Below are 12,821 nucleotides of genomic sequence, written 5' to 3' on the forward strand. Positions count from 1 at the left end.
GTTTGCAATTTCTATTGTGGGGCTGTCTCCAGAAATGTAAACTTACTATTAATGACCTCTGTTTCTTTTAAAATTAGGTGAAAAACCTGACAACAAATGGAAGACTGGGGCCTTGGTCCCCATGGCAACCTTGTGAGCATTCGGATGGGGACAGCACAGGCTCCTGTATGTGTAGGTCACGTTCATGTGACAGCCCTCGTCCTCGCTGTGGAGGTCGCAGCTGTGAAGGGGCCAGGATTGAGGTCGCAAATTGCTCAAGGTATCTCAGAATCTTTGTGCTTTTTAAGAAGGGGACAAGAGTTGTGCCATCCACAGCTTAGCTCCTTCCTTGTGTTTCTGTGACCATGTTGTTGTATCCCAGCCAAACTGAGGTGTGTGAGGTCCAGCTTGAAATCAGTGAGAAATGAAGGAGCCCGGGGGCTCTCAGAGAAAGGCCTTCAGCCAGGTCTCTTGGATGATGAATGCTCCAAATTAATGTACACATTAGCTTTTCCTACTCTGTGCCTCAGTTTCCCTCAGTGTACAGCAAAGGTACAGCAGAGGTAGCTGTTAGCCAGCTGAACAGCAATAAGCTAAAAAAGTCCAGTAAGTTTATTATTTTTCCAAGTTTGGATTCCGAAGTTGCATTGCCAAAAGCAAACAGATTTCCTTCAGAGCAAAGCTTGTAAAGACAGGGCCTAACCTCGCTCCGAGCAAGGCTTGTTTGCCTTGTTCTGCCAGTCTGTGAGCTGTCTGCAGCACGCTGACTGGGTGAAAGCAACAGATCATCGTCTGGCAGTGAGCGGCACTTAGGAGTCCTGCCTGCCGGGCACAGCACTCGAACAAACTCAGACAGCTCAGCCCGTGTCCAAGTGCTGCCTTTCCAGAAACCCCTGAAGCTGGTGCTTGGGCAGTACAGAAACTAAATGTCCTCTGTTGGGTGCCCAGAGTAGCCACGGTGTTTGTGTCTGTGTTACCCCACCACCCTCAGGCTACATCACATCATGACTCAAGGAAAGAGGAAGCAGCAGGTTCAGCACTACTTAACCGGGGTGGGGCCAGCCAATATTTTTGTAAATATGAGGTCAATACAGTTTTTATCTACTTTATCTTCTCCATAAATGTTCATTCCATTAAGGACAGCTGTCTCTTGACTCCTCCCTGGAGATCACCACTGGTCTTGGCACCAGAAATTCAGCAATACTTATGTTTTAATTGGCATCTCTCCTTCCAGTTGTGGGCTGTGCTGCCCCAAAGGCGTGCAGTCATTCCTGCCCGCGGGCTGCCACCGAGGGCTGAGCGCAGCCTTCCCAAGGCTGGAGGCTTTTTATGTCAGCGGCAAGTGGAAAACATGCCAGTGGGATGCTGCTCTGATGGCAAAAGAGGCAGGAACAGCTTCTAAGAAGGGGATGAAAAATAGATTATTCAATCTTAGGGCATAGGAAAACAGCATGGTTTGAAAAATAGGGACATCTGGTCATCCTACATCCTCCTCAGCCCTCAAATTTCCTTTAATTGACTTCATATGGCATTAAGATTCCTTTTTGCAAAGAGGAAGCAGGATGCTTGAAGAAGAATTCTATTAGAAAGCTGGAGATCTGAAAATGGAAGGTGTCTTTATTTCTGTAAAAAATCCTGGAACACAAATAGATGCTGAGAATTCTTGTTTTTTTGAGGAGTATTGAGTAGAAATTGCTTTCCCTTTTTTTCTGCAATAACAGCAACCTTCCATTTGATTTTTCCTTTTTGTGATTTTACATATAGTCTTTCTTTTGGGTTCAGGAGTGAGGAGGTACTAGGTGGGATAAAACATGGCAGAATAAGATGGAATAGTCAGATTTTTGTATAAGTGAGTTTCTTGTTCTTTGACCTTGTTTGGGGTGGGAGAGGGGAAGGGAATGAGGGAGAGGGATGAGAGAACAAGAGGAGGAGGGGAGAAACATCTAACAGGGTTCTGAAATAAAGCTGCCAAGAACAGGCAAGAGTTGATAACAAAAACAAAAAGTGTGAAGGGCAACGTGGGTTTTAACTTTCATCCTCTGCCCTGATTGGTGCTCTGCCAGAAAATATTTCTTGCCAGCAGTGTTATTAGTTCAGTAAATGCTTTGAAAATTAACATCTGTTTCATCTGTTTTCAAGCTTAGCTTTCAAGAGCCAGAGAGCACCTGAGTTGTTTTTAACTAGAGTTTTTAGAAAGCTTTCTTTTTTTTTTTTTTTAATTAAAAAAAAACAGCTATAAGAAATGAGATTTTTTGGCTTAAGGCAGTGAAGTGTCAAGATTAGGCAGTTCTTTAAGACAGCGTTGCCTCTGGCTCCATACAAAGTGAAACCTGCAGCACAGAAGAGATGAGATACAGTTCCTCCTCCTGCTCCGAGATTAAGTAATGCCACTAAATCCGAGGAAGGTGAGCTTTAATTAATGCAAGACTTTAAAGATGAAAATGTTGGCTTCTGTGCAAGCAGGCGGGAGAGTTTCCGCGTGGCAGCACCGTTGCAGCACCGGCCGTTCGCACGTGTTCAGCCTGTTGCAGGAGTGAGGTGCGGAACATTTGCCAACATCTCTGTTGCAGAGGTGTGAACCAAGGGGTTTTACATCACGTTTGCTGCAGGCATAGTTACCACTGCTCAGCAGAGATGCAATCACTCATTAAACCGCGAAACTCGATGCTGCTTCTGAGTTCTTAATTGCTTTCTGGTTTCTACGGATTTAAGGTCACGCTGCAGTGACGTCTGCAGGCGGCCATGAAAGCTAGAAGCAATTATTGTTATTTTTAATGAAATTTAAGATTAATAGGATTCAATGCTGAAGGCTTTAGGAAAACACCAAATATTATGGGGTTTGTGACAAAAGCATGGGAGCTGGTAGTAGTAACGCTGTAAGAGATTTAAAGCATCAGTACCTACTGAATTAGCAAGGGGGTAGGTTTTTTATATCTTTGACACAACTAGCATTGCTGAGCCTCAAAACCTGCACTGCTTGTGCAGAAGAGTCCAGGACATACAACTTTAGGATTAGCCATTGACTCAGAAAAGGGGGTTATGAGACATAGAAGAGATGATGGGGGAATAGTCAGTGAGAGTTACAGCAACGACACTGTCGCCTCCTAGGAGGCATTTTCAAAATCATCCAATATTTGCTTCATTATTGTCCTTTCCAGTTCTTAGAAACTTCAATGGGAGGAAAGTTAGGCCAATGCTAAACACTTTTGAAACTTCCTTTTCTAGATCTCTGCTGACTTGAAGTCTAGTTGAGAGGAATAATCTCATCTCCAATAAGCCAGTGCCATATGTGTTTTGTTGTTAAGCATGGCATGACATGGGCAGATTGTTGGGTAACCTGTTCCCTCTCACCCCCTTTGTTAGAAACGGCGCTTGGACACCCTGGTCGTCCTGGGCCCCCTGTAGCACCTCCTGCGGGATTGGCTTCCAGGTCCGCCAGCGATCCTGCAGCAACCCTGCTCCACGGTACGGTGGCAGGGTCTGCGTTGGACAGAGCAGGGAAGAAAGGTAAGAGGCATTCCCAGTGCTGGGTGGTCACTTCTGTGGTTTTGGTGTTGTCACCTGGAAGCGGTGGCTCTTCTATGAATGCAGAATAAGGCTGTTTGGCTGAATGCACAAAGCAGAAGGAATGTCAGAGCCTGGGGGAGATGAGGATGCTCATACACATGGCGACTCTCTTTCAATGTGTCTGTGACCATCAGAGACTTCAGAGCTGTCTCCCCTCTCAGGCAGGTCCTCTCAGACCTTCACAAGTGTTCCTGTCTCCCAAACAGAGGGCTGACCTCCTCAACAAAAGGAGCAGCTGTGCCTGCTGTTGGCAGTGTAGAGTTTATCGATACAGTTAACACTGTTCTGATCCATCCCTGAGGACGCAGGTGAATAAGTGCAGCTTTCATTGCCAGTGGCACCGATCCTAAGTCTATATTGTGCTGTTGCACCAAAAGAAGGTCAAGACAGAATATAGCTTAGCTCACAGATTCAGCGTTGAATTTTTGCAGGGCTCACATCAGAAAAGCGTATTTTTTCCCCCTCAAAACTAAGCAGATTTCATGCAAAAATCACTAAAAGACAGTACTTTTTGAACCTACTGAGCCAGCTGTGCTATTACGCATCTTCAAGCCCAGACCCTCATGCTTCAAGGCATGCCAGTTTGGTTTCCAGATTTGACATTTCATTAAAGGCCACCTCTGCTTGGTACTAAGCTGTTGCATGTCCCTTGAGTGGTCATTTAAGACAGATCTCTCTGTATTTCTCAGAATACAAAGGGCAATTCATTTAACTTCCTTAATTCAGGACACTTTAATGTTTGGTTTGATTTGTGGCCAGTCAGAATGGTCCTTTTTGGGTTTTAAAGACTACATCTGAGTCAATTGCAGTCCTGCATGGTTCAATTTGAGAACAATATTGATTAAAAAGCTGAACAAAATTAAAGTTGCCTTTTCAAATGGGAACATGAAATAGCATTAATTTAGGGCCTGCTTGTAGATGCATTTAGCATCTAGTTCAGCTCCAGTTGCAAACACTAGTTTTTTAGGGTCCCAGCAGCAGTAAGGGCCAGATCATGTGAAGAGAAGATTGTCAAGAGTTTGACGCCTGCCTTTAGTGACAGATCCCTGTTGAGTTGGCATCCCATTGAAAATACTTACCATCCACTCTCTTTATGACACATGGGCTTCAGTTTATGAGCTCTTTTGTGAATTCAGTGCGTAAAAGTTATGAGCTTATAGGACTTTCAAAAAAACAATCTTAATCACTTACTTCAGCTAGCTTGGTGAGCTCAGCCTGGTTAACCACTCCCCGTTCTGTACAAAGGGCACAGTTCTCTGCCATGAACAGGAATGTTGCTAATCTGTTGTGTCAGCCTTCTGCCGGCTTTCTGTGCCTGCATGAATTTCACCCAAATGCAACTTGGAGTCTCGCATTCACCACCATTTTTTCCCTCAATGTGCTGAAATGGGTGTTTTTTGAACAATGCACTTTCTTCTTTCAGATTCTGTAATGAGAACAGTCCATGTCCATTACCAATTTTTTGGTCTTCATGGGGTCCTTGGAATAAATGTAGTGTGAATTGTGGTGGAGGGATTCATTCAAGGCAGAGGTCCTGTGAAAATGGAAATACATGTCCAGGTTGTGCTGTGGTATGTATTGTTTATTGCCATTGCATAAGGGGCACCTATTGACATTGGGCATCTAGGGACTTGGTATTTAACTCCTCTCTTCATCTTGGTTTTATTTCTCAAGCTAAAAGAAAATTATATCCTCAGCTTTTGCTGGAGAGAATGCTGAAATGAACTGGGGAGCAGAGAAGTGGTGGATTCCCAGAGTCAATGAAATTGGCGTGTGAGTGTGTGTGTGTGTATGTGTGTGCATGTGTGTGCAAGTACATGCACACACAGGTAAGGACAGATTGGTGTGCAGAACATTTCCTTTAGGCCTCTGTAAGCTCAGCTTACCTGAAAGCATTTTTTTTTTCTTCTGTCCCGCTCCCAAGGATGATCCCGTTGAGTCAAGGAAGGCCCTACATGCATTGGAAAGGAGTCTCACTGTCATACTTGAGTAACCAACAGGTCAAACACCTAGTTAACCCATCAGTGAGGCAGTGGCTATGCATTTTCTCTCTTTATTTTCCCTTTCCTATTCTGGCAGCTGTTGCATGCAGCTGTTTTAATTAGTTTTATGGAGAGTTTTCTTTCAGTGTAAGCAGATTTGATCTGGAACCTCCCATCTGCTCACAAGCTGTTTGGCATTTACTCTAGAATCATGAAGTCCTGAAGCATTACTTTTCTTTTCCCTCTGCCAGAAAAGACTGGTTTATTTATTTATTTTTAAACAAGGATGCAAGGTTTGCCGCTGGAATTTCTCCCACTAGCGGCGAGAATTGTAAAGACCCCACATCACCCCATCTCCATCCATCCAGAATATTGTCTGTACTCAATGGATGTTCTACACCAAGGACGGCAAATGGTTCACAGCCCTCAATAGAGAGTTCAGAAAGCCAGCCAAACAAAAGTAGCTGTAAAAAGAGATCATCTAAACCCATCTTAAAAATAAAACAATAAACTTTTCAAGGAAGAAACCTAACTGACATTTTGTTCTCATGGGGCTCCTCTAGGATGACCTGAGAGCAGCATCTCAGGGTCACAGCAGAAAACTTATTTGCTGTTATTATTATCTGCTGCCTGAATTATTCTTTTTCCCATAATGCACCAAGCTTTTGAAACCCCACAGGACTTTGAGTCAGCAAAGAAACACAAACCTGAGGGAAACGTAAAAATAGCAAGCATAGTTCACCCTTGAGGTCCACCTGAAGCTATGCACCACCACCGCCTCCACAGTCACCACTTTTTGTGCTGTGCCCAGCACAAACTTGTGTCTGTGAGGTCAGGTAAGGTGGATGGAGATTGTTTTGGATACAGAGGGTACTGTTTTATTTTCTGGGGTGTAAATAAGTCTGTCAGTTAGGCTGCTGCTGCTCAATAAGTAAGGAGAAAAGTGGATTTCCTTCTTGGCAGGAATATAAGACCTGCAACCCAGAGAGCTGCCCAGAGGTGCGCAGGAACACACCCTGGACCCCTTGGATGCCCGTCAACGTCACCCAGAATGGTGCCCGCCAGGAGCAGCGCTTCCGCTACACATGTCGTGCCCAGCTGTCTGATCCCCATGAGCTGCAGTTTGGGAGGAAGAAGACCGAGAGTCGATTCTGCCCCAATGATGGCTCAGCAGTGTGTGATACTGACTGTACGTCTTGCTGGCTCTTGGGGACCATAAATTGGGTGGTGGAAGGGGGATACTCTCAGAACAACCAGAACCCAATTGTGCCTACATAAGTCTTGGCATGTATGACTAGTGTCACTGCAGAATGGCAGGGATGGAAAGAGCCCCTGGACTTAGAAGTCAACACGGTTGTGAGCTCTGTGCTTATGATAGTGTATAGATTTTTTCTTGCTTCTGCCAGGCAGAGAACAGGCAAGTAGTGAGGGTGTAGAGAAGAAGAGACAAACCATTCTACAGGACAGTGTGTCTTTATGCTTCTTTCTCTCTGGGGGTCCCCTTGTGAATAACCCTTGGGGTTATTCTCTTCACTACTGCTGTGATGCAAGGAGTATCCTGAGTGCACAGCCTCGACTGCCACAGTTTGCCCAGAAGGGTCATTTATCAAGGTTCTCAGTAGTCTCAGTTTGTGTGTGTCCAGATTTCATTTTGTGTCTAGCTTGGCTATAACCCTGTGGAACAAAACTAAGAGTTTTTGCTAAGAGTTTAAACAGAACCTCTTCCCCAGGGCACAAAAATCCTGATTTTACCAATGAGCTGAAGCCCTTTTTAAAAGACCAACAACTGATTGATTTTTATCATGTGGTATTTTTTTTGTTTTCCTCAAAGCTCTTGTTGATGACCTCCTCAAGACTGGTAAGACCTCTGCACGGATTATCAATGGGGGCTGGTCCTTTTGGGGAGCCTGGTCTTCCTGTTCCAGGGACTGTGAGTTGGGCTTTAGGACCAGGAAGAGAACATGTACAAATCCTGAGCCTAAAAATGGTGGCTTGCCCTGCGTGGGGTCAGCGATGGAGTACCAGGACTGCAATCCACATCCCTGCCCAGGTAACTATGATCATCTTGATCATCTTCCTGAGTGAAATTCAGAAGTGTTCTTCCCCATCTTAATGGTTGAGCCACAGAAAAAAATCAGTATTTCCAAGCTGCCTTTTTTTTTTTTTTTTAAATTTGGGGGTTTAACCTTTTTTTTAATTTGGGGGCTTTTTCCTTTTTTTTTTTTTTTTTTTTAAGCTATTGTAATGACCCGTGCATGTGATCTTTAGTGCTATGATTTATGTTTCACCTAGGCTCAGAGTATAGTACAGCCACATCCTCTGGAGAAAATAGTGTTGTGGCTTGTCTAGTAACTTTTTGCTTCAAGAAGGTTTGATGCTCCATCCAGTGGAGGTCATTGTGGTGCATCTGCACCTAGATGAGGAAACAGGCTTAATAAATGTGGCTTAATACTGTGTTGAGATGCTTGATGTGGCGGTTCTTCTTGTGAACACTTGTTTCTTCCCCCTCTCCTGCTTACGTATTGTTCTTGCGATGGGCATCTACTCTTGACATCAGTTACCATTTCCTGCACAGCCAGCAGGGAGTATTCTTGCCTGGTTTCCTGGTTTTCAAGTTTGTCCTCATGTTTATGTTGCACTCCTGGTCCAGAATAGTAATAATAGACCGTTGACTACTGTGTTCTCTCTCACTTATCCTCCTTCTTGCTCTGTAATAACTATCTAAACTAAATTTAAGTGATCTTACACAAATTACCTTGCCTCTTTGCAGTTCTAGGAATTATCTACCTCTGGCATTATAGTTTGTGGCCTGCACTTGAAAATGCTCTATTATAGTAGTATTATTATTATTCTAAAATTCAATACGAAGATAGAATTCCAATGCAGATAGGAAAATATGATCAGAATGTGCAGCAAGAGCATAGCAAGAGTGTCAAATATTGCACTCTATGGCCTATAAAAAGAAAATAACTCTAGCACTATAAAGGCAGCTATTAGTACTATTTTGGAAGCTCTCAGTGGCTTTTCACTAATGTCTGTGCCCTTCTTCTGTGCTGTTTTCTCCCCTTGGACACTATGATGTTTTACGATCTGTTCTGAGTGCATGATTACTATTTCTCTGTGTCTCCTTCCTTCCCTGCCTCACTCAATGTGTATACACAAATCCCGGGTTTATCTTGCACTAAGTCATCAGGTTATTATCTTCTGAAATCATGGCATGTGGACCTGCAAATCAGGCAGTCTAGTAACCTGACAAGAGGGGGTGGGAATTAGGGGTTTAAGTCCCTCCCTAGTTTTACTATTAACTGATTGTGGGGCTGTGCTCAGATAAAGCCTCTGAGTTTCTGTTTTCTGAAGGCTGGGACTAGAGGACTTAGGACCCCCACAGAAGGGTGCTGTATAAATTCCACTTAGGTTGTACAGCACTCTTTTCCCAAAAAAATCTGATGTTGATGTAGACGAAGTGTCAGTGGACAATATAATAGTAATGTCAACTCTGTTTTATAAAAAGAAATATGATGGGTTGGGTTGGGTTGGGATTAGGAATAGAATTAGAACAGAACAGAACAGAACAGAACAGAACAGAACAGAATAGAATAGAATAGAATAGAATAGAATAGAATAGAATATTCCAGTGACTACACTAAATAATGGTTTCTATTTGGGCACCTCATGATGCCGGGTCTTTTCGGGCATAGACTTCATTCTGCATCTGCAGAGTGCAGCACACTCGTACCCTCTCTTGATATGAAGATTTTGTTGTCAGACCCAAATGTCCTGGGCTGCAAGAAATTGCTAGCTAGTCTGTGCAGAGTGGGTCTGGAAGTTGAGATACTGGGGCTCTTCAGCTTTGTCACAGTGAGAAGAGTAACCAACGGCATCTACCTCTCTCTCCTTGCTTTTCAATGTCCTTCAGTGAAAGGCTCATGGTCTTGCTGGACTCCTTGGTCTCACTGCTCAGCAACCTGCGGAGGAGGACACTACCAGCGCACGCGGACTTGCACCAATCCAGCTCCGTCCAGCGGAGAGGATATCTGCATTGGTCTGCACACTGAGGAGGCCCTTTGCAACACGCACCCCTGTGAAGGTAGCCGGTTCTTGTCCCTGCTCCACCTGGCTTGGATGGTGGTGGGAGCAAGGCACATCTGCGAAATGTTTAAAAATAAATCAGAAACACCACCAGTTAGAAGCTTTTCTGTTCATTCAGTAAATGTTTATTGAGCCAGGGAAATTCAACTGCAGTATTCAACTGCAACATATCATGTTTTTCTTTACCTCTTTACTAGCCTATGCTCTGGACAGGCAAAACCTTGTTAATGGCTGATCCATTTAAAGTAATTGAAAAAGCAGGAGCTTGGTTCTTCAGTGTGGAAGCTTAAAATACAAACAAAAGGAGTCCTGAAGCATCAGTCTATGTGGTTCCTGAAGGGACAATCCTTCCTTTTTCTTGCTCAGACAGGCAGACGAGCATGTGCTACAGCTCAGAGGACAGGGTTTAGATCTGTGCTGGTTTTGAACTGCCTGTGTGTATTGCTGATGCAGTGCAGGCTGATTCCTGCCCATAGGGACATCAGCAAAACTAGCTGCTACAACTTGTGCTGGCTGTCAGGGTGCCCCTGGGAGGCCACCTCAAAATTTGAACTCCTGGTGCAACATTGCCCCGTCTAGCTCCTTGTACATCTTAACCAAAGAGCTGATATAGGAGCTTTTAAGACTCTGTGCTGTGCAGTTCTCCACCTAAGGGTTGGTTCAGTCTGTATTAAGAAATCTACAACCTGACAAGTAGGGTATGATGCTTGTACTGCTATTTGAAATGAGAAAATTAAATCCCCTAAAGGCCTCTGGAATAGATGTGTGAAAAAGGCCTGAGCCAGGATCTAGACATCCTTTAGCATGAGGAAAGTTCTCTACAAGGGATGGATGCTTTTCCTTCTTGATGATGTTGTCATTGTGTTTTCCTGATACGGCATTTCAGGTGGCTGGTCAGAGTGGTCGGAGTGGAGCCTGTGTAATGAAGAAGGCATCCAGTACCGCAGCCGTTACTGCGAGGTACACAGCCCAGACTCTTCTCAGTGCGTCGGAAACAGCACGCAATACCAAGATTGCCTGTATAATGAAATTCCTGGTATGTACAGTGTCATCAAGGAGGAGAGGGTGGTCCAATTCAGGAGAGCAGCTTGTGCCCAGTCTGTAAAGATACACTGAGATTTTCTCTAGTATAAATTGGTTTTGGATGCTTCTAGAAAAACAAGCAAGCAAACAAACATTTTATAAAGTCCCTTGTGGAATGCACAGGATAACTGGCATTCCTTTAAGGCAGCTTAGCTTTTCTTTAAAACAGAATTACCTAGTTCCATAATAAGTAAATAGTATTGCTTCACCTGAATTGAAGCTTTTAACTTTGCATAGTTCATCTTAGGCCGGGTTATAAAAATTATGTCTGTTTTCAGTATGAGCATGGGCAACAGAAGGTCCTTAAGTACAGGGATCAAAAGAGCAAAAAATAAGGTGAGGCGGATGGAGAAAATCGGTGTGTGAAGTGAGGACATTGATCAGGGGTCTAACAGAGTGACACTGTGGATGGACAGATGGTCATCAACATCTTCCACCCTGTGTTTTGTGGATATTGAATCTTTCAGGCAAATATGTTATATGGCTCTACACTGAATAACCCCTTTCCACATGTTCTTTTATGGACTACAGTGCCCTGACTTAAAAATGTGAAATCTCTTGGCAATGGTGTTCTTCTTTTTCATGGTTTTCTCAGCTTTCTTATTTCCCCTAAATCAAAAAACCTAAAGAGCGATCAGGTAACAGTACTGTAACTCTCAGGTCTTTGGAGATGTTTTGTTGCATGTGTTTCACACTCTGAGCTTATCATTCAATTTAGAGAGACTCTCAGCTTGCTGCAGAACACATGAGCACCTTCTTGTGTCTGGAGCACAGGGGGTTTAATTACTGAAAGGAGTAACGTGATGGCAAAATGATGACTTTCTCCAATCTTCTCTCTGTTTAGTGATCCTCCCAGCCTCCAGCATTGATGAGAGCACAAACTGTGGAGGTAGGGTACCATTGACTATATATCTTATTTTTATCTTAACCTGGCTTCTTTTCTCCCTGTGCAACCAAACCATTAATCTATACAGCTCATATCCCACTGATAGCCTTAATTCCACTGGAGTCTTGCTGTCTGAGTCAGACTGGAGGAATGTATTGCATGTCCAATTGTCAGTTCCAAGATTTTTATTTATTTTGGGTTTTGGGCTGGCCACTAAGGGTCATTAATTACCAGGGAGCACATTGCTGGATTCTCTACCCACAGGGTAAATGATGCAGGAGAAAGGAAGAGATATTCCTCATTACACCACTGTAAGCCTCCAGCTGTTTGGAGGCAGGTGTTTTTAAATAACCTATAAAGATTTGAGTGAACAGGGTCTCTTAGATCCTTTCCTGATATAGGACAAGATTAGAGTTTATACTTGTTCTCCAAGCACTTCCTTTCATTCAAGTCCTCACCTCTCACAGAAGTTGCCTTCTTTCTGCATGTAACTTGGAAAGATCCAGTCATTAGTGTCACTTTTCCACTGCCCTAGGAGCCCCTATGATAAAAATGCAAACTGAAGAAAATGGCAGTTCCTTTGACATTTTAAAATGCTAGTTTCACACTAATGACCATGTCAATTCCTGCTAGCATCACATCCTTGCTTTCCTGAAATCTAGATGATCTGCAGGCTGCCAAAATCTCTTGTCCCTGTGGAGATCGTGGCAAAAAAAAAAAAAAGGCATGTGACCCATGGCATGGAAATGTGGCCTCTCCATTTGTGACAGCGGGGCAATCAATGGAATTAAGATTTCAACACCTGCAATGTAACAGTTGACTTTCTGCATCACTCCTCCCTCAGAGGGTGCAACGTACCTACCTTGGTTCCAGGACTCCTCACTAGGGCTTGCACTCTGCTGTTATGCACTACCTCCACATGTCCTTCGTTCTCCACCACCATTGTATTTGCTGTTGCAATCTACATTTAACCATAGCTAATATCATTTATTACTTAGTGCTCCACAATATTTGGCAAAGAAGACAATCAATAGAAATTCTGTTGATGCATCTCAGAAAATCTATATTTTCTAAATGATGAACCAGAAAGCTTCCCCCCTAGGGATTCAGATGCTGCAAACAAAATAATTTGTTTTTTTCCCCTAAGATACAGCTAAAAGTAACCTGAAAAATCAGATGGGTCTTTCAAAGGTGAGAGGGAAAAGTAAGAGAGCTTTATGTTTTAGAAAAGATTT

General features: G+C 43.6%; 1 protein-coding gene across 10 annotated transcripts in view; it reads left to right on the forward strand.

Annotated features, from left to right (window-relative positions):
- SEMA5B (semaphorin 5B) overlaps nucleotides 1-12,821 on the forward strand; it is a 269,944-nt gene that overhangs the window by 235,255 nt on the left and 21,868 nt on the right. For 9 of the 10 annotated variants that reach the window (XM_065070521.1, XM_065070522.1, XM_065070523.1 and 6 more), the window contains 8 exons: nucleotides 78-259; nucleotides 3,343-3,486; nucleotides 4,970-5,117; nucleotides 6,492-6,717; nucleotides 7,360-7,578; nucleotides 9,445-9,615; nucleotides 10,504-10,653; nucleotides 11,545-11,589. In XM_065070521.1, coding sequence (XP_064926593.1) covers nucleotides 78-259; nucleotides 3,343-3,486; nucleotides 4,970-5,117; nucleotides 6,492-6,717; nucleotides 7,360-7,578; nucleotides 9,445-9,615; nucleotides 10,504-10,653; nucleotides 11,545-11,589 — 1,285 coding nt within the window. Of the gene's footprint in view, nucleotides 1-77; nucleotides 260-3,342; nucleotides 3,487-4,969; nucleotides 5,118-6,491; nucleotides 6,718-7,359; nucleotides 7,579-8,085; nucleotides 8,330-9,444; nucleotides 9,616-10,503; nucleotides 10,654-11,544; nucleotides 11,590-12,821 lie in introns of those variants that run through there. The other variant, XM_065070528.1, reaches the window with a different exon arrangement.

This window comes from Columba livia, chromosome 7 (genome assembly GCF_036013475.1).
Source record: "Columba livia isolate bColLiv1 breed racing homer chromosome 7, bColLiv1.pat.W.v2, whole genome shotgun sequence".
NCBI classification, from domain to species: Eukaryota; Metazoa; Chordata; class Aves; order Columbiformes; family Columbidae; genus Columba; species Columba livia.